The sequence below is a fragment of the Falco punctatus genome (genome assembly GCF_963210335.1).
Source record: "Falco punctatus genome assembly, chromosome: 7".
NCBI lineage: Eukaryota > Metazoa > Chordata > Aves > Falconiformes > Falconidae > Falco > Falco punctatus.
In genome coordinates this window covers 35,696,475-35,719,295 of record NC_137587.1, presented here as the reverse complement: position 1 = coordinate 35,719,295, position 22,821 = coordinate 35,696,475, and the positions used below count along the sequence as shown (strand labels likewise).

At 38.0% G+C, this 22,821-nt stretch overlaps 1 protein-coding gene across 3 annotated transcripts in view; it reads left to right on the top strand.

Moving 5' to 3' along the window:
* The first annotated feature begins 10,465 nt into the window (after positions 1-10,465).
* The window catches only part of BEGAIN (brain enriched guanylate kinase associated), a 159,807-nt gene continuing 147,451 nt past the window's right edge, over positions 10,466-22,821 (top strand). For 2 of the 3 annotated variants that reach the window (XM_080394561.1, XM_080394560.1), the window contains exon 1: positions 10,466-14,009. In XM_080394561.1, the coding sequence (XP_080250687.1) occupies positions 13,083-14,009 (927 nt within the window). In that variant the 5' untranslated portion in view covers positions 10,466-13,082. The remainder of the gene's footprint in view (positions 14,010-22,821) is intronic. The other variant, XM_080394562.1, reaches the window with a different exon arrangement.

The window sequence follows — 22,821 nt, the reverse complement described above, 5'->3', positions numbered from 1 at the left end:
GAACACCACAAAGTAGGCTCCTTTTAAAACCATGAGATACCATTCAGGCATGCTGTCAGTACTCTTACTGCAACTTATTTATTGCTCTTAGCAATAAATTGGTCTGAAGAAAGTGAATGAAAAAGGGGAGTTTTTAATTTTTTCCCATGGAAGCATAAATTACTTTGCAAATCAAAATATGTGCATATGTATGTTCATATATATATATATATATGTATAAACTTACAAATTTAGTAAAGAATCCAAATACTCAAGAATTTCCCATGCTCTGTAGCAGTTTGTTTGACAGAAAAATACTGTCTTTGTTTAAAAGTAAGGTTTTATTTTGCATTGGACAGTTTTCTAGCTTCTAACCTTTGGTTATTTTCTATCTAGATTTGAAGCGATGAAAGTATTTATGACACCAAGGATTTAAAACATGACACTGAAAGAAGGTGACACAGAGAGAAGGAGACACTAATATGCACTAAACTTTCCAAAGCTTCTGTTATTTTTCAAGTATTGTGACTGCTCATGTATATTATCTGAGATCACTTGCAGATGTATTTTTCCTTCATAGATGCATGATGTTCGCGTAAAGTTACCAACAAATTCAGTTATACAACCAATGGCCAAGTGAACAATGGTATCAGTTTTGCCCTAGACTTTTGCTTTTATCTTTTGGAGCACCAGCTTGTAAAATAACTGCTTCATTGCATTCATTCTTTCACTGTTCTAAGACCTGCTGCCTTCACATTGAATGAGTTTTAAAATATCCAGTTCAAATCCCATAAAAGGGCAAGACCAAAGATTCCAGTTACATTACTGCTGAAATTCAAAGTCGAGCCTTGACTGTACTTTCTTTTCCTACTGCTGCTGAGGTTATTGTTAGCAATTATTTTACCAAAAGAAGAGGGAGGCGGAGAAAAAAAATGAGAAAGAATGAGTGGTTAGATAGCAGTGCTCTGCAAGATATACTTAGAATCAATCATATCACTGTTTTCTCAGCCAGGCTAGCGATCATAAATTCTGTATCTTTCCCCAAGCTCAGTGGCTGTGCCAGCCATTCATTCTGAAATGCTTCATGTGTCCTGTACAGGAATTCACAATAGGATTACGGATTCAGGTGAAAGCTCTGCTCAAGCAGGGGCAGGGAGTGAAAGGAGACTTGCTTGGTACAGCACTACATAGCGTGCAAAAAGAAAAGCAAGCCAAGAAATGGAAAAGGAGGTGGAAAACATGACTGTTTATTTGTATTTACAGAAGCTTTGTTCGGGGAGGAGTTTCTGTGCCTTGCCCTACTTTCATTTGGAAACTGGAATTGGAATTTCATTGGGCTAATTTGGAATTGATCACTAATAGCTGGAAAAATATTTTTACACCTGGAAGAGCCAAAGGAAAAGGGGTATACACAGAGGGGTAGGCAACATTTTGTCTCTCTAACCTCCCAACTTTAAATATGGCAATAGCTAAAGCAAAATCTGCAAATGAAGTCATGTTTCCCCTCCTCTCATGTCAGCTAACCAGAAAAAAATGCTATTTCTCATAAGAATTGCAATGTTCTTCTCTTCCCATATATGTCTTGGCAGTTCTGGCCTACAATGACTGACCATTTGCACTTGGTTTGAATTCACCAGTCTGCTCCTAACATATAATGAAGCCTGAGGGGAAGAATTTGCTATTCAGAAGATCTTATAATGGAAAATCTAATCTAGTTACAGAGCTATGGAGTGGCCTTGCTAGTCTGAAAAAAACCCCAACAGAATAAAGAGTAGCCAAATATTTTCCATGTCACCTGTGGTTAAACCAAATGGGAACAGAAGCAGGGATGCAGTTACAAGGTCCTATGGCTACAAGAGCCATTCTACGGCTGAGACCACCAGGAGTCATGAGCTAGAAACCTGTACTCTATGTCTAATATTTTGCAGCGTTTAGAAGCAACGAGTGCTGGATTTCTGCAGCTTCTGCTGGGTTTTAAATTCAGTGGCAGTTCAGAGGCATTAATCATTGCCTTTTAAGAGGCAAGGTCTGTTTTCTTCTGGTGAAAGGAAGGTGCTGCTGTTACGAGTTTGCCCCTAGGATGCTGGGTAGATTTGCCTCCTTGAACACCCAGGTCTTTCACATTGTACAATGTTCAAAACTCAGTGGGAGCAATAAACCCAAATCTCCTGACAGCTGCTGATGAGCAGCTCTAAAGGGAAGCTCCTGAGCATGCCCACTCTGGGATGTATGTAGGAACTCGACAACAGCAGTGCAATAACTGAATGTAACCAGTTATCCTTCCCTTTCCCCTGACACCTTTTTTTTCAAGTCAAGACATGGAGGTGTGGCTGACCATGGGCCATCTCCCCACCTCAGACTGGCAAGCTAATGATGCAGAGCATGGATAATACAGTTCACATCTGTCTTTACATTAGAGATGAGAGCTCCATTCTTTTGGACAAGCTAAATCAGGATAAGCCGAATCCTGACTACTCAGAGTAATTTCTAACTGATCTCTCCCTGTCCAAAAGCATTCCTGGGCAAAAGACAATTTAAAGTAAAATGTTTCAAAATGCAGGTCTAAACTTAAAGAATGGTTTCTTCTCTGCAGTGCAATACTGCAGATATAATTGACTGCTGCACCATGATGTACATATTTGTATTGGGTGGAGAATTCTAACAAAAATGTTTAAGTACTTTAAATGGTGACATCACTAAAACTCTAAAAGTGTGTATGGTTTTATACATTAAATATATAGAGACATATGGATGACTTTATAACCATAATTACATGCCTTCATAATTGCAATGGTTTGTGTACACTCAAAAATGTGATGCTTAACAATTTTTCTCCCAAAATATCAAAGGCAAAACTAAACAGCTTTTCACATTTGTGTAATCCCTTTGGGGCAGTTCCTACACTCGTCTCAGGGCTGGAGCTCTAGAAGTAGCCTACAACCACCAGAGCAAAGAATACTAGCAGGTGCTGCATTTTGACTGTAATCAGAACTTTGTCCCCTCTCGAGGGAATTCAGTGGGTGTTTCAATGGGAAGATTTTGGCTCTACTCAGTTTTCCACTTACATTCACAAACAATACTGACTCAATCACATTCAATCTCAAGTGTACGTGACTAACTAGTAATTTCCTGCATTTGTGACATACCATGACCCTCCCTGATGGTGTTAAAGTTTGTGACTACACAGAAAAGCACTGGCAAGTTGACAGCGAATGACCCTTAGTAAGTTGTTCGGAAATTGCTTGACTTTGCCCTGCAAGTTTATGCTCTCATAGCAACATGGACAGCGTATCATTCTGGGCTGGCTTCATTAAAAGAAAATGATCCTGTCTTTCAGTTAAAAAAAAAAAAAAAAAAAGAAAAGCTGTAACTGTTGAAGCAGCATGCACCTAATAAGCTACTTCTAAATCTGGCTTCATCATTTCAGTCTGTGGACTAGCAGAACAGAGCTTGCAGAATCCTTCTCAAGTAAGTATTGCTTTCTCTTAACAGCATGCTTGCTTTTCCATTTAAAATAAATGATAGGTAGTAAAGAGGTCTTCAGCATTGAATTAGTGGTGCTGCAATATGAGAACTGAATGTCTGCTTTAAACATGAATTAACATCCTCTGTTGTTTCTTTTGGCAGACATTACTGCCTTGAAAAGGAAAGATTTAATACATTAAGGTACAGGACAGCAAATCATATGAATGAAGCTTCCCAAAGCTACAGTGCTAGAAAGCTAATGAAATGATTTATAATTGACTGTCACGATAAGGGTTTTTTCAAAATTGGTTATGTATTTTTTATTTGCATAATACATATCATGGAACATGTCTATTTGATCTCATCAGAAGTGGAATATGTAGTCTGAATATGCTACTGGCCACTAAGTATGAAATTAGAAAAATCATTCCTATCTTCAAGAAAGGAAAAAGTCAGATAGTGGCATTAATATTATTAATAAAGCTCATATGTATACATTAAACCTACCTCAGGTTTGTATTAAATGCTGAAGGAAAATATTTCTAATGGATGACTTTGTATAAATGCACAAAGTATTACTTAATCATTGCTTAACCCAACAGAGTATAGGGGAAATAATTGTTTATATGAGAAACAACATAAATGCATGCCATTTCCAAAACAGCACATACTGTAGCATGCTTTCTGCAAGAGTATTTAAATAGCTTTCATGAACGTGTCTCTTTAATATAATGAAACAGGGTGGGACTATGGGAGTTGAAGGAAAAAAACAGCAATATTTTGCTGCGTGTTTAAATTGCAGCTGTTGTAGCACAAAGGAGTTAGTAACAGCCAACCTACAGGGCTACCTTTACCTTTGGTGTGCAAACACACACATATCCGCATGCAAACATTTTCTTTCTCATTCAGTCCTAGCTGCTTAGCACCAATTTGCATGATGTGCAACTCTGATTGCAAACATCCAGGTTTGCACACTCAGCAAAACTATATTGTAACTGCATCTGAGACATTACAGCTCTGGTACTAATATCCTGGAAACTTTTAACACAAACATGTCCTATACCTCCAACTAATTTAATTTATCATAGGTTTTTTTTATGTACAGGAAAATATACTGTAAAATATCAAGTTGTTTAGTTAACTTCCACAGAAAACTACATAAGTACTTTCCTCCTCCTCACATTATCCATTCCCCAACAACCCATGACAACAGAAGTCAAGAAATTACCATTTATTTCTCCTGGTTATTTTGAAATTATTCATAGCAACAAGTTTAAAAGCATACTGCCAATCCAACTCATTTATATGCAGGCAAGCTTTTTTAAGCAAACTTTTCCAGGACATATTGAAGCATGGAACTGGAACAACCATTTCCTTATTTACTGTGTAATAGAAATAGAAAGTCTTTGTCAGATTATGCATATGGAGACATGAAGAATGAAAGGAGAGGTAACAAAATTTCTGTATTACAGTTAATATATTGTATATATAGAGTACATATACAGCAATAGTATATACTTCCTTTTGCAAGCAACATCAAGTTTTCCAGGGCCAGCTCTGAACAGCCTAATAAATCAGAAGCCCCAAAAGAGGAGGTTTAGCCTGACATCTCACAGTCCTTCCCAAAATCTCAGGAAAACACAGGATAGCTATAACAAGGCCATTAAGTAACAAAAGTTATGGTACCAGCCCCACAAGACTAAAGGAGACATCAGTGAGTAGTAACACCACTAACAAGGTTTGATCTTTTCCACAGCTATTACTATTCAGCAACAAGAGGAAGCAGTCATTGGTAACTATTTCTGAGATAGACTGGGAGGGTGAGGGGGAAGAGGGCTGCATTTGGGAGGCCTCCAAGGGGAAATGGTGATTTCATGATCAAGGAGACCACACTGCCTAGATGAAAAGTCTCATTCCTTCTTTATTCTTTGTAATGTCCTAATCCTTCAAAAGAATGATCCTAATGAAGTTCCACAAACCTAGTATGGGTCAATTGTTCTTATGAAAGTCAAAGCTTCCGGGGATTTGACCCACTACAAAGAACTTTGAATTTTTGTATCATGTTCTTGAACAACTCAGTGTAGCACAGAATTTACTAATTTGAATAAGCTCACCAGACAGGGGGAATAAAAGAGAATATCCAACATCTTATTCCTTTGTGGTTTATGCATTTGACAAAGACTTTCCTGCCAGTCTTAAACTTTTCTTTATGTTTAACATTTAATTAGTAGAATTACATATTCCTGCAGATGTAAAAGAGATGACAAGAAAAATGCTGCTGTACTGAAAGATCTCTTCAATACTCCTGGAAGCATCACTGGGATGGACTTTGGGTTAGCCTTAAATCACCAATAAGGTGGTATCACGTCAAAAAGGGACATTATATGGCTTCAGAGACAGAAAGGCCTTGCAGACTGGGACATCCTGCATCAAACTAGGAATGAATTTAAGTAAAATAAATTAAACTGGTATAGAAAATGTGATTAACTTTAAAATAAAACATAATTCAGTGGATGGGAAATATTTTCATTCCACCTGAAGAAAAAGGAAGTGTGTTTTCATTCCAAGTCTGGTTTTGCATAAGAAGCTAATTCCATTCTTCCAGTCACTTTTCCTCTTTACTGTCTTAAATTTTCTTACACCTTCTCTTCCTCTTTTGCCAAATAATGATAATAATAACAAAGGAAATAGGGCCTGGGAAATAGGAAGAGAGAAAAGGGAGAGGAACAGGAGGAAAACGGTATACCTAAGTTGGAAAGCCACATGACGCTGCTAACCTACTTCAAAGGACAAGTTTAAGAATAGACTCAAAGGATTTTACACTTTCCTAAGAACACACATATTCAAGGAGCTGTGGAAGAAACCAAGGCTCATCATCTGTTTATTCTCAGAAGGATGAGTTATTTTGCTGTCTTTTCACTAAATGACTACAAAGTGAACTGGAGACACAGAATCAAATGCTAGTGTAATGCAGATGATGTACAGCTCTACCCGTCCTACAGCACGGCTACAAAGAAGGTACAGCGTGTGAAGAGCTCATGGAACACCTGGCTAAAGCAGAAGCTGAGCAAGAAAAATATGATGTTGGCAGAGGACAGAAAGCATTTTGAAGACTCATTCACAGCCAAGGTATGCAGCCACGGTCAGTCATTAAACAATAATCTGATAAAGAAACTGTTATTCACAGATGCTATTATCTTCCATTAGCTGGGAAACCCCATCTCTCTTGGAGGAGAACAACAATCTCTCAGGCAGGTGATAGCACAAGCTTTTAGCGCTATGAAATTCCAACACAAAGAAAATGCTATAGTGTATAAGTTCTGATGCTCAGCGTTACTACACCACAAATATGTTCCTTATATTGCAGATCATCCTCCATATCATTTTGTATTCCTCTCTTCAAAGCAGTCCATTGTCTGAACAGGGGATAAATAAAAGACCACTTAAAACCCTTGAAAAAAGATCACATTCTGCAGCTTCATTTCTCTGGCTTTTCTCAGCAAGAGTAAAATTTCTCTTCATGGGAGAATGAAAGGGAAAAAGTCCCTTGGGAGTTAAGGGTAACCAAATGTCATTATCTAATGTTGCAAGAGCCTAGCATATTTCTTTGAGCAGCTTTAAAAATATACACAGCAACATGTGTCCACAGTGTAATTTTCTACTGCTAGGGAGCAGGCAACACAACAGCCAACAGCTTACAACTGATACTAACTTGACTGCTTACACAGGAATGGAAGGTGCTTTGACAGTGTGATACCGAGTGCAGTAAGGTCTTGTGTCAAATGGAAAGACTCTTTCCTTCTGCTCTACTGCCATAACAATAATTTTTAAATTGATATATTCAAATATTTTGTGCTTCAATTTTTCTCTTCCTTAATGTTTAATTATGTTTTAAAGCTATAAATATAGCTTGCCTGTTAAATGGGGGGGTGGCTTTAGTTTTACTGCAGCTGTAGCATTTGTCAGAGAACAGTCACTCTCTTTTCAGAGTGGTGCATGATTTATGCTAAAAACCATCTCTCCTTTAACGCACAACGCCTCTTACAGGCTTACCACAACTCTGTGTAGTACACAGCTATAAATTAAATTAATCAGACTTGTTATTGTTGGCAAGAAAGATGGTCCAACAATTTGTTGCATTGAGTTTGGTCACTGTAGTTGTAAGATGATGTTTTCCTCATCATGGTGGAGAGGTAGATTAATAAGAATTTAGGGAAAATTAGATTCTTTAGATCTTTAGATTTAGATTCAAGGTTGGATGCAGACACTGTCCACCATGCAGATTCTTGCAGAGAAGCATGAGTTTCTTAAGTCTTTGGTCTATAAGACACCACAGTACCTTTTAATGCCCCCTTCATGCCAATAGAACCTACCATTTGTTAAGAATCCAGACTGATTTAATGGTGGCAGCACTGGTCCAACTTTCTGTTTGTTACTACATTATACAGACCTACCTACCTACCAACAACTGATAAAGAAAAAAAAAATAAGATTTTTAACTCATTCCCATTAACAGTCACTCATTAAAATAAAGGAACTGAACTTTCATTCTACTGGTCCTGAAGACAGATGAATCTTAAAGGGTTAGAGCGAATTTCTGCTGGAATTTTCCTTAGGACTGCAAGACTTTCAGGTGGAACTTAGTGAGGTAAAATGACTACAGGCAATGTTGGCTGTGTCTCCTGTCTTGTCCATTGTCCACTGGAAATTATTTGTTCTAAAAAAAACCAACCAAACAAACAAAAAAAGATAGTCAAGGTAAAATTTAGTGAAATGGAATTTTTGCTGTGTGCCACCTAGCATCTTAGGAATAGACTTTATTCCCATTAATTTGGAAATGAGATACATTTTCTGGAGAATAACTAAACAAAACAATGCTGAGAAGACTTCAAGCCAACACTGTCCTGCTGAAGAAACTGGGCTAGAAAACTTTGTATTAAAGCAAATTACTATTTGGCAACTGTTACAGACAAAATAACAAAAAAGAAACCATCTGCTAAAAGAAACCCAGAGAGGGGTATTTGTATTATGTAAAGGGATAAACTTAACTGTAAAACAGAAAGGTCTCATAAAACACTCCAAAATTAACTTCATGAAGTGCAAAGAGTAGTATAAGGTGTGTATAAGTATAAGGGTAAGGCATGGTAAAATTTTCATTAAATGCAGGAGGGAAGAGCATATCTGAACAAGAATGGGCATTGGAAGAGTTGGGATATAGCTGGTTTGAGAGGGGATTATATGCTGAAGGATTTATACATCTGTAGGGCAAACTGAGAACTTTGAAATGAATTACAATTCCTGCCAGCTCCAGTGGGTTTGGCTCTGGTGCTTGGGAAGTATTTCTGAGCAGTTGAAAAGCTGAATGAGAACTAGAAAAAAAATTACTTGCAGGATATACACTCTACTATAATGGAAAAAATCACCCTTTGGTGCAACAAGAACAGCACAAACACCAGTGTAATTATTGATCCAAAATCTTGGCGTTCACTCACTGGCCATAAAAGGCTCTGGAAACCACCTTAATTGGAACTAAAATAAACCCCAATATTATTTAAAATTAAATGTACACTTTTATTTCATTAATAACCTAAAACTTTCTTATGAAACTCAAAATGTGGAAAACCTTTAGACTTGTTTATTTTTTAAATGTAGATAATCTGCTGAATGTATTATTTTTAATATACAAAAAGGCATAATTTTAGATATACAAAAACTTTTCACACTTCTTTCATACTAGAACTGTTGAATATTAGCTGCTTTGACCCCAAAATCATCATAAATCCCGAGCTCTACACAAAGAAACTCCCAGTTGTCATAACAACCTACTGCAGCAAATACAAGATAGTTTGTATTTGCTTTTGATACTATTAGCAAAAATTAAATCTCTTGAGGTTTATACATAGATATTGTTTTAAAGGGGGTGTGTGGCAATTTATTTTTTTTATTTCCATAAAAATCAGCTTTTAATTTAAAATTTTCAATTTAAGTCTGTAGAGTCATTGCATCGTTGTGTTTGTAGCTAACTGCCATGCTCCGTTTTTATACAAAATATGGAGGTTTCCAATAATGTCTGTGTAAAATGACACTCAGAATATAAATAAGTTTAAATTAACCTTTAGAAAAAGCTTCATGTGTTTTCCCAAGTAACAAGTTTATTAGAGATGTCCCTGAATGCTTCAGTCTCGTCAAATGAAATACTGAAGTATTATGAAAGTCTCATTTAAGCTGTGATCTTACCTATCATTCTGTTATGTTTCAGATTCAACAGTCATTTTAGAAGGAAAGGATCAATAATGGGCTGTTTATATTCTTATATTAATATTGAAGTAGAATAGAACATCTCAGCCATTGCACTACACAAAATTACAAACTGTATCCACCTGAGTTCATAGAAATGGTTCACTTATGAATTATCACTGTGTGAGCCTTGATAGTACATAGAGTTGTCATCTTGATCAGGGTATCATTATGCAAGATTGTGAACCAATGCACAGAGAAATCCCAATCCTTTCCTAATTTTTAAGGACAGTTAATGGTGGCTACAGAAGAAAATGCAGGTGTCAACTAACAAGATAATGGCAAAGCTTATTCACAGTGAAATCTGCAACCTAGGTCAGTTTTCAATTGATTTGCACAGGCATACTGTATTATTTCCAAGAATTATGCCCACCATTTCTAAAGTAGGGTAAAAATTAATGCCTAAGTTTTTCTCTTAAGATTATTTTAATGTTAATGACAGTAGAAGAACTTAGAAATCAGGCAAACATCCACCTAGCAGAGGCATGTCGTAGCAAGAGATAATAGAAGATTTTGAGCTCTGAAGTATTTGTTCCAAGAGTACAGTCCAGACTACAGCAGCAATGCACTGCTATTCATGTACCTGCTTGCACTGGAATGAGAAATTCTGTTTGTCAGCAATGTCTCCAAAGAGATGTAGATATATAAGGCAAAATAATTTTAACACTTTATAATGATTTGATGTTCATGATTTATTTTCCATATGTTAAGTGACTTTTTAAAAGAGCTCAAAGTCTCAAACATCCAGATTCTTAAGCATATTTTGGTTTAATATTCAGCTCCTCTCTTTGTACATGTGAGTAGTGGAAATAATTCCTGTGATTCAGGTAGTCTTTAGAAAATATTTTGGTGAACATATTTAAGACCACTGAATAGTTATTGCTACTATAAACTTTGATAACATCTATTCTAATCAAGATGTAAAACAATGAATGTGAAAAGATTTATATCATTCAGGTAAGAAGACTTATTTATCATTTTGCACCCGCTGCTTAATTTTTTTCTTAATAATTTGATATGTCTGTGTTATATGTCTAAAGTCATTAGGCAGAAATAATAAGAAGTAAGAGAAGCAGCAGTATAACCAGTATAAAAAACCCACAAGTGTTTTATACCTTACTTAGGTTACCTATAACATGATAATTTTCCTATTTTTTAAAAAAAATATTTTGACTGTAGATAAAATCTAAAATATGTAGTTGACTTATGTGACAACAAATGGGCTCATTTCTGACAACAGAAGAAACCTGTAAGAGCTACTTTGTTGGCTGTACCACAGACTAATGTCAGAATTTTAAAATTTGCACATATGCAATAGATAGCTGAATTTGTGCTTGTAGTTAACATAGCTTTGTTCATGCACAAATGAGCCCAATCCCTCATGAATAAAAAAGCTCTTCTCCAAATATGTATAAGCCATTACAGATTCTGGCTCAACAATGAGGCTTGCTCTGTTTCTGAAACAGACATATTAATGAAGTCCATTAAAATTGCAGAACACACACTTTGCCAAGCTCTAATGGATCCTGGAAGGCAAAAGACCTAAGATGCATTAGCACAGACTCTACTTATTTGGGGAATCCTGTTTGCAGAGGTCTGTATTAGGATATACTGAAAAAATATCTAAATTCTGGCTTTACAAGAAGAAAGTAGTGCTATATTGTTCCCTGACTGCATTGAAAAGGTCATGAGAATCTTTGTGTTGACAATAGAACGCATTCACCAGCCCTTTAAACTGTCACCATTCACATTCAAGTGAAAGAGGAATAAATTCATCTAAAACAAGACAGTGTGAACAGGGTTTATGCATTTTAAGCTACATTGTCTCTGTTACCAGGATGTTTGCAACATGCAATGGATGGCACATTCCCATAGAAAATATGGAAGCATTTCAGAAAGAAATTCCAGTAAAAGCAATCGATTTCTGATGTGTTAAAAGGATCTTCATGTCCCTCTGTTATTTGTAAAATTAATGTGCTTACTATGTTAATTTGAGAGATTTGCGACACTTCAGCAGCTTTCCTGAACGATAATTTAAATGAGTCCTGGAGTTACCAATGTGGAGACAACAAATTCTGTGCAGTGGGAAAAGGGACCTAAATACAATGTCCTCTTCAAAAGCTCATGGAGCCACATTTCAACCCAAGCTGCCACTGACCTGTCAGCTACGTATGATACTTATAAAGGTGCTCTTCACTGACTTTTCCTCTTCCCTGCTACCTTCTACTACTTCTCAATAACTTCCAGGGATCATCCTCATGTCACCCTGTCTCAGTGTTTAAGGGCAGTCACTCAGGTTTCTGCTTGTGATTTGCATCTCTTCTTTCTCCACCTGCTGTATTTCATCAGTCAGAAGGGCATGGTGGTAGCAATAACAGTGATGTAAACACTGTCTGATTGTCACCAGGCAAAAAGGGTTAAATTATTTGCTTTCACCCTTATGGTGAAGTAAGGATATGCAAAAACACTGTTTTGAGCTTTTCAGTCAGTTTATTTTCTGGTCAGTTCCTGTGGCAGCATATAATTGGGACACTCCAAACCTTTACACTGATTGTAAAGTCAGACTATAGCCCTTAACCTCACTTAGATTAGTCTTTAGGTTCCTGCAAACACAAAGCAAAACCAGAAATTCTGCACTTCACTGTCAGATTTTCCTGTCTATAAAGACAGTAAAGAATGAGAAAAGCTTCACATGCAAAGCACTAGAAGAACCCATCATTACTACTCCAGACTCATTTACAATGCTGAAATACTACACCTTACTTTGAATTCAAACCTTTACAAATGATTTAAAAATGAAAATTATGGCAAGAACAAGCAGGTAGAAAGTGAGGATCACATTCTCTTTTTGTCTTTCTCAGTCTAGCAGACCTGTCACTAAGCTTTCTAATAGAATAGCAAACACTACTAGCATTAGAACAAGATAGCATGACCTTCACTGCTATTGGATTTTAAAAAGCCCTGAAACAGAACCACCACAGACTTTACTTAGTGATAATTGATCTACATCATGGTAGTTTGGTTTCCAGTTCAACAGACAGGAATATATCATATGCTGCTTTGGATCAATGACAGCCCATGCTCATTCACTGAGCACTCAATATGCTGGAAAATTTGCATGTCCTATAGATTCTGTTCATTAGTATGGCTAATTAAAATGATGACAATATGCTATTGATCTAATTATGAAACATATGCATAATTTGTGATGCATATAGGATAAATGCGGTGGCTGCACTGTTATGCCTTTCAAAGTCATGCCTGTTGTCTTGCAAGGTAGAGAAGGATTCATGGGAATGCCACTTGCACTGATGCCAGCTGACATACAGACACAAAAATAAATGGAGTCATTGTCAAAGGGCTCCATTTCCCCTGTTAAGCCAGAGGGTGCTATGCCTGGAAGACTAACCAAGCAAGAGGCGGTTGGCAGGGTGGCTGAAGAAAAAGCATGCAGTGCATCCACCTCCACATGTGTACCAGGAGTAGGAACTGATGTGGAGAGGAAACTCTCTGGAGATCTGACAATGAACAGTTACTCAAAACGCTGCAGCTCCAGTGAGGACAGCTTTGAGTTACAGGGTAGTGCAAGGTCAGAAGCTAAAAGCTTTGTTAAAAGCAAAAATAAGGATGAAGGCTATCGACCCCATCGATCAAAGCACTGTCAGAAAGGGGGTGAAAAAACCCACGGACTGGAACACTCTTCTCTATATCCAACAGAAGTGGGAAATGCAAGCCAAAAGCTCCAGAGGCAGAAGAAGACTCACAAGAAAAGCAGTTCCTCTGCATCTGATTTGAGCTTAGTGAGTCAAGGATCATCAAGTTCACTGTCCATTGTGGAAGAAAAAATTGAAGCTAAACTAAAATTCTCTCAGTTTATTAATGAAGTTACTTTCAGAGTGCTTGATCCCATGAGCCTGAGGGCATACCGAGCTGCTAAACTGAAAAATACTTTTCCACCCAGTGTGAGAAGCCTAGATGATTTGCATATCAAGAGAAAGTCTTCTGAAAGCTGGAAAGAGAACATTCTAGATGGGAAAACTCATGAAGAAGTCGACTTAGAGAGTCTAAGAAGTGATGACATTGTGGCTGAACCAAGAATACGCAAATTAGAGAAGTCCTTGTCCCTGGATACAGCTCCCTCTCTCAGGTCTCTTGATAATGGTGCCTCATGCAGAACAAGATCTGGCTTGCCTGTAGAAATTATGATTTCTCAAAGCAAAGAAATGCCAGCCACAAAATCTGCATCTCTGCCTAGAAGTACAAGCATGGTGAGCTCTCTCAAATCACTTCTTTGGGTGGTATGTGACAAGTACTTGTGCATTAATGTGACTATTTGAGAAGTGTTCCTGTCTTTCTGGGAGGTCTTTTACTGTGTTCACAAACTTTTGTCCAGGGTAGAACAAAGACGGAGGGTTTATTTTTAGTAGCTCAGGAAACCAGCTCTAGGAGGCATGGGAGGAAGGAAAGACAAGATACAGCTTCCTAGTCCTTTTACTTTGGTGTCTTAAAGGAAGACCTTACGAGGTCAAACAAGAAAAATATTCCTGCACTGCAATGCAGCATATGTATATAACCAGGTTGGCTCAATATGAGCAGTCAAGGCACCCTCAGAAAAGGGTGAAGAGACTAGTGTGACAGACTACTCAGGCAGTCAAGCTCACTAGCTTAGAACTTGCTCAGGTATCTCCACACTAAACAGGCATGCTCGGTTAAGTGTGTTTAAGTACTAGCAAGAGCTCTGGCATTCTGAAAATGTTGCTAAGGTTTGTGTGTTTGAAGTTAATACATCTAGATTGATAATTTCTTCCCTGATTTTTCAGAGGAAAAAACAAAACAAAACTTTTTTTTTTTTAAAAAAAAAAAAAAAAAAAAAGATGAAGCTTTCTTCTATGGTCTGGTCAAAAATATTTATGTTTTTAATTTTTTCTTATGAGATTTTTTGTTTGGTTGAGGAAGAGGTATTTACGCCTATGGAGGAGGGCAAAGGGAAACTGTTATTTGCTTGCATGGCATTCTCACAAATCCTGAGCTGCCAAACCTTGAACATTATGCTATTATGTCTCCAGAACAGCAGTTGTAATCCTGCTAAAACAGTAAAGGTCCAGGAACTGTTGCTTAAGATTATACACATGTACACAGATGTTGCTGAAATGGGAGCTGCTACAGCTGCATTATTCTTTAAAAAGTCTACTCAGATTTAAAACCAAAGAAACAAAAGGTTGTATGTTTCCACAGAGGACTGTAGGAAGTGGGAGAACATTCCAGTCTTCAGAATTTCATTCAGTTTTCAGCAACACAAGCTTAGGATTTTATAGGATGTCCTTGGATATTTTAATTATCACCTATCAAAGATGGCTGAAGGAAGAAGGGAAGAGATGAAAGATAATGAAACACAGAAAGCATTTGCACACTGTGTCTTGTTGCAGCTCCACAATGGGAGCTGTCCTGCAACGGGGTCAGGAGGCTCTGGCCTGAGCCCATGGCAAGTTATGCTTTTTTCACATTTCAATTAGCCATCTGTCAGAGCATCTTTTCCAGTGGACTTGCTTATACTGTACAGATTGGAACATCCAGCCTATCGAGTACTAACTGACTAAACACTCCCAAGTGCTCTGTACTACCACTCAGTTAATGTGGGCACCAGCCTCCTCCAATTTAAGCATCAGCCTGCTTTAAATCTAGTCATTTAGATTAAACACAGTAGTTACTAAGCATTTTACCTCAACAAACAATGCCTCAGATTGCAGAGCTCAACATGAGAAAAGAAAGGAGTGTCAGGGCAAAAAGCAAAAGCAAAACACATTCAATCATACCTATAGATTCGTGTCTCCTACATGCAAAACCTTGACCTCATTTAGTGCAAGTCCTCACCTGAAGCATGCCTAGTAAGAAGCAAAAGAACAACTGTACAGACAGTCTTTGGTGCCATTACTGTGAAGATATTTAAAAAGTACTTGGTTATGTAATGTTCATTTGAATACGCATATAGAACACACTGCCTAAAACTGTTTCATGTTTTTGTTGCCAAGTTATTATTCATACACAGGAGATAATCTTCTAGAGAAAGAAATGGATCCGGTTACATTGGCTTAAGTATAAAAGCAGGGTAGCAGATATATAACGACACACATCCTGAAGAGCATGAAAGAACATGCTTGAAAGTTTAAGATTAAGAAAGCTGCACCTAACTAAAAAAAAAAAAAAAAAAGGTGACTTACAAGAGGAATGCTGTGACATTGCCTTCTGTCGGTTCTGTTTTCTGAGGACCCCTGAGGTCTCCGCAACTGTGTCTGCACTACATTTGATATGTCTATATTGGATCCAGACCCACTAAAGTGATTTTCAACTTTCAGACTTCTGAGAACTGGCCAAAATGTTCAGGGACATTTCTGCAGCAAGTATTTATCGGTTTGCAAACAGCTGCCACTGAAATGAAATTTCACAAAGAAACCACCTTCGCTGTAGATTTGTGCAGAGGAATTTCCAGACAGCTAGCAGGATCAAAAAGGATGATCCATTTAGTGACTGATGTTAAAGGGAATTCTGATAGGTAGAAAGCAATTACAAAATACAATGGACATGACATTACTATGGTCTAAATATTTTAGTAACCTAGCCAGCAGGATGAAATTATTTCTCATTTCTATGTATTGATCAAAATTTGGAGTCACTGGATAAATAGGCAGGAAAGCAAAATGATTTAACGAAATGAAAGCAAGCTTCTGAATCCACACCAATGTAGAGGAGGGTGCACAGCTCGAGACTATGTCATGCTTCCAGGCTGAAATTAAATGACCAGTTCAGTAGGCTGAAAAATGCAGGAAAAGTCTGAAAAGGGTTGTACACAATGGAAAATTTCTCAGAACTGGGAAAACATGCTTGTCAGAGCTTGTCAAAGGGCAGATCAACACAGAGAGAAATGTGGATGGATCCAAACAATGCCTATTTTCCTCAGACACAGGGTAACTTTCAAAGAAAGCCAGGCATGAGAGGAGACTGGCCTGTATCTATTAATACACATTTTATCTTTAATACATTTGTTTCAAGTAATCAGTGCCTTCAGGAAAGATTTGGATACCACTGCTATTGTTCCAGGAGGAAACTATGGGTAAAAATTTAGTCTAGGAGACTGACTTCAGACATGAGTAATTCTGAAACTTCTTGAGATTTGATTCAATCTGAATATTACATTTCCATTAACTTGAGCCATACACGAATGGGGATCATCTTCCCAACTAGATCTCATATTTATGTATCTACTTTTGCCTGCACAAGGGACCATATAACACAATATTAGACACTGATTTTTCTCAGTCTCAGGAAAGCAGTCCTGTTTCTTTCTTAGAAGAGCTGTATCTTTCCACCTTATAAGAAACTATCGGTAGTTCACATTCTGTGTGCAAGAGGTCTTAGAAGCACTTAATTATTGACTTCACCATTGCAATTATATGCATACATATCCTAAGCAATTGTGCACTTGTCACCTAAGGCCATATTATCTCATCACACAAAATAAGCAAAGCCAAGCCTTATCAATGCAAATGACTTACTAAGCTACAATAACCCCTCTGAGTTGGTAGAAATACAATGCTCCAATTTGGTGCAGAGGATGTTTTAAAAAAACAAGCTTGGGTTGGGATAATGGCACTTCTACAAAACATTTTGGAATTTAAGGCTTAAGATGTTGTAAAACACACCTGATTCAGGCAGGTGGTAAGAGGGCAGAAACATGGCCTTGCTCCATAGGAACTATCCATGCTTATGAAGCTATGCCTGAGAATAATTTAGCTGCATCCATGCAAAGCTGCAACAATAAATGTAGAGCCAACAAGAACTTCTTATTACCTAGGCAGCATCACTGCACAAACACATACTCTTTCTGAACCCAGAGTGATAGGTCTATGTGGCAACAGGATTCTCACCTTGGTTTGGCACCAGCTGCATGGTTTCTTCTGTATTTGACATTCTGCAACTACCAAGCCAACTGCATTCCTGCTTGTCTCAAGTGTCCATCTGTCCTCCATCTCTCAAATGAATTGCACTAGTCTCATCACCCAGCTCAGGTTGATATTACAGCCACCTGCCAGGACAAGGCACCTGGAGAGTGACTGATGCAGCCTCCAGTTTGGTTTAGTCTAAAGGTCTAAACTTGGCTCCATATAAGCAAGTCAATTCCACTCTGTAGCCTTAGCAAAACTACTTGAAAAGAAAGCATTCTCACCCTGATTTCAATCCATGTATGCCTTAAGATATTTAATTTCTATCAACCTAGAGCCAGAAAGGGACAGTTGCCTGTTGCAAAGGCTTGCATCCCTATAAAATGCAGATCAGTGAAACACAAGCTAGAATAACACCTCTTGTCATTCCTCTGACAAGAAATTAATATTACAATTACTATTGTAAAGATGAAATATGAGCAGTTTAGACATTTATATAGGATATTGAGAAGATTCAAATCCTAATGATGTATATATATATATCCCATCCAGGCAGGCTGCTTAATTCTTGAGGAACCCTATAGGTAGGCTACTGAAGTAGTGTCATAGACATTAACACAAACAAGAAAAGTGATACTAATTTCTGTTCTTTCTGCTATCTGTTATACATGAGGATTTCAGCTGTTCAGTGCAGTTTCTCTTGCAAGAAGAATGCCTTAGCAGGGGAGTGGCTCTCTGATGGTGCAGAGGCATCTCTAAAAGTTATAGCCTCACACACCTGAACTTCCTAGGCATCAAAGAACCTGAGGCAGTGTAACACTTTCCTGCAAAGGCTGTGGTAGAATGCTATTGTAGTAGAAAATGCAACTAATCTTCCATTTCTAAAGAAACTCAGTTTCTAGGACACACGAGTTCTAACAAAATCTCACCGAAAGAGCAGGCAATATGGTGATTTTTGTTGCTCTAGGCCAAAGGTTTTTTATACAAGAAGACTTGCAGTCCTCTTGCAGCCCTTCCAGCCTGCTACCATGCTGTAAAAAGGCAATTGCTTTGTTCTTGGATGAATACCAAATCTTTCATTTCCATTTACAGCATAATGATGTTTATGATTTAAGATTTGGGTTCAAATACATTATAATATAAAGTATCTATTATTTCACTGACTCATGCCTGCAATATGTTAAAAGAGAAATAGTAAGAGGTGGCACCAGAAGTGCAGATAATTGATTTGCCTGGGTCAGTGATCAAGCCAGTAGCAGAGCACAGGCCCGAAAAGCCTCCCAGTGTCCTATTTTCTGTTCTGCTCCTGCTCTTTCAGGCAGACAGGACAATGTAGAACCACCTTCAATAGCAGAAATAATGAAGCTCTGATCCACTGCTCTGGTAACTCAAGGTTACCAGATGAAGGTAAAAACCAGAACTATATCAGATGCTTCAGTTCTTTAGCACATGACATTCATATGACAGTTCATGTCATTAAGGCCTCATATGAGTCTCATATGGCAATGGAAGATGCCACATGGCCATCTTTCCTGGCATCCTGGCTTCTCTCTTGCCATGCTATCCTGCATGACACTGCTTAGAATTTTGCTGCTCCCCTCTGCCTTGCAAATTGGAGGTGACCATCAGACTGTCAGCAGTCTAAAAATATTTTGTCAAAGTACATATTAAAATAAATGGCTCAGTTCCTTTACCAAAAATTTGTCTTAGAGAAGATATCAGTCACTTCTTTTCACCATTCAGAGACATCAGACAAATACAGCAATTTTCAGACTAACTAGCTTTAGACTCATCATACAAAGTAAGCATAGCCACTGTGCTGCTAGCAATATAAACCATAACAACTTCACTCTGTTCTTTTTTCTTCATCTGCAGATCCCTGAAAACAGTCTCTGTGTCTGATAATACTGTATATGAATCACAGGTCAAAACAACTGAATTTAGGTGTGGAAAGCCGAGTAACACATCTTTAGTCAATTTGGGCTCCATTGCAGTTCCTTAGTACTTCCAAGGGTTCCTATATAACCTCACTCCTTCTGATACCAACACTGAGTGTTTTTCCAATTCTGCACACCGCTATTATGAAATTGTCACTCTGGGTGTAGTAGTAATGAGTAGTATTGCAAATGTGTGCAGATGTGTACACTTAAAGCTTCCAGGGTAGGTAAATTAGCTTTACAGCACCTCATAGGTGTTAGGCAGCCAAGTACTCCAAGGTATAAAATCTGCTGGCCGAAAGAAATGGTAATGCTTTCTAACCTCACTCCATCTGAAATCAATGACAAACCTAATTTTCCACCGATCAATCTATCTTAAATATCTCCTCAATCTTTGAGAGGACTTATCTGTGTTAGGGTCGAAGTACATAGTAGCATCAGTTACACCACCAACAACTAATCTGGGGCAAGACGGAGCTCAGCAAAGAGTAACAATCCAGGTATTTACCCAGCTTCGTCAGTTAAATATAGAGCGATAGAGTGCTGAATCCTCTCCTTCACTTTGTTTGTGACATTTATGGTACAGTCATAAGATATGGGAAGCCAAGAAGGCCATATGCAATTTCATCTGTAGTTAACTTAACACCTCTTGTCTCAATAATGTGGCATTGATTCTTTTTTCCACTGTTAAGAGGAGTGCAGCAGCCATGTACTGTAGGAGAGATCAGCATAATGTTTTTAGAGCAGCAGATGTGACATCGTTTTACAAGCAACAGTATGAGCAGATGGTGTTTTGAGAGTTCTCCTTGCCTGCTCTAAAACACCTCCGTTGGGTCACTAATGGATCCTTCGTCTAGTCGAACACAGTGCATAAAGCTACAATGTTCCCAAGATGACGCATATGGTCATTTACAGCTTCTCAGCTCATCAAATACAAATTAGATCAAAATCTTCTTTACAAAGCATAGATATCTATAAGCCAGTACTCAAAAGAGTAAGCTATTTATTCAAGACAGGATAAAATAGACACTCCAAGCAGCTTCACAATAAAAACAATGTGTTTATGTGTTTTCAATGAAATTAAGTATCTCAGCACAAAGCTTGCAATTTGTAAAGGTAGGGTTTGTACTTGGGTTGTACACACACGCGCACACACACACACACACACACGCACCCCCCCACACCTCATTTTTAGAGAAGTAGTGAAGCAGCAAGGGAGTCAGGAGGGAGATATTTAGACAAAGGAACAGACGTTACTATAATGGTGAATTTCTGCACCGGATTCAGGGCTCCAACCAGAACACAAAACCATTTTCCAGCCAAATCTACTCTTTGCCTTCAGAGGGGCAGCTACTCAGCCAGAGAAAAATGCTGAGTACATGCAGTTGATTTCGGTATCTCTTGGCACCAGCCACAGGAAAGCAACAGTGGCAATCTTTTCCGGTGATTTTTGTTAACATGGCTTTTCCCCTTCCTTTGAGTTTGAAAATCACTTCTTAATTGCACTCTTTATCTTTGGGTGCCCTTAGAAAGAAATAGTACTTTCAGGGGAATGGAAGCTACAACAGGCTTATAACAACTACCATCACCAGACAAGCCTGAAAACTGCAGACCCAGACAAGGGGAAAGACCAACAGATCTTTCTTCTCTGGCCCAGGTTTGGTCTAAAAGCCTTTCTGTGTAATTTATGACAAAAGATTTTGAAGGTGTTTCAATGATTTTTAATTTCTTCCTTCAGCCAGCAGCCTGTGTTTGTCATGTTTACAAAACAGGATTTTTTTGCCCTGCATGGCTTTGGTATATCACAGAAGCAGATGACCTCAGCATGCAGTTACCTGTCCCACAGACATATGCATTAATTAATGTAACTATTTTGTTTGGTCAACATAGTGAAAATATCTGAATTCTATGAAAAGAAGATTCAAGTGCAAGGCACCACCCAGAGCCAGAGGTTGCTCTGGTGTGTTTTATTCACTTGTGACTGATATTTTTGCCCCACTCATTCAAAGGTTTTCAGCTCAATTAAAATTCTGTCCACTGACATACGGCATGCAATTAATAGAAACCTAGGTAACCTTGATACCCTCCCCATCATGCTCTAACATCTAACCTGAGAAATATATGAACCTACCATAGCATGCATTTTGGGGACAGAAAAGAGGGAATTAGTATTACATTACTGTGCCAAAGCTGCACTTGAAATACGCTGTTTTCTGTGTCACCTTGGTGCTCCATGGGTTTTAGTATCACATCAGAAACTGTAACATTAAAACTTAGAGACTGACAAATTTCAAGAGGAGAAAGGTTTATGAGTTACAGGATAGATTGGAGGGTTTTATACTAAATGTGGGCCTCAGAAATGAAGCCTACCTTCCGGAACTGCCAGCTTTGACCTCAGGTCTGATAAGGAGAAGCAGGACCCCATTTGGGAAGCTGTTTTATATTTATGAAATACATATTTTTTCATAAAGCTCTAAAAAATGGCTTTTTCACAGACTAGCTCAGACATTTGTTTCAATGACTTCCTCTTTGCAAAGGGGCTTAAATTTGACCTTCTCAGATGAAGCTTTTCAGTGCCAGGAGTTTTAGATGACAGGAAAACACATCTTATGGAAAAGAAAGAAGCAGCAGATACCATAAATCTTGGCTTTAAAACAGTCTCCCATGATATTCTCGTAAGCAAGCCGGGAAAATACAGGGGGAAATATCAAAAGGTAGATGCAAAACTGGTTGGAAAATCTTATTAAGAGGGTAGTTCATAATATTCAGTTGTTACTGGAGTCTCAGGAGGACCAATTCTATTTGGATTCAGGAAGCAGATGCATTTGCCTTGAGATACCACTGCTATATATCTACAGACAGTAAATAAAACATGCAATTCTGCTCTTTTGTCTGATTTGGAAACTACAGTAGCGCATTCATACCCCTGTGAGTACTCTTGTGAGTATACTTAGAGTATAATACTCTTGTGAGGATGCTTGTGAAATTTCCAGAATGGTAACTTCCCAAGAATAAGCAGGCATTTATTTGGTTTAAAAGAAGCTTTCCCATTTCCAAAAATCAGCCTTGGCAGAAAAGCATTCAAGTCTTTTTTTCTGTGTCACAGAAAACTTACTAAGTAACTAGAATGAACAGAAGGTGTTTAAACATCCCACTGTGTCTTCCATCCCTCAAATCACCACTGTATCTACAACTAAATTGGTTTC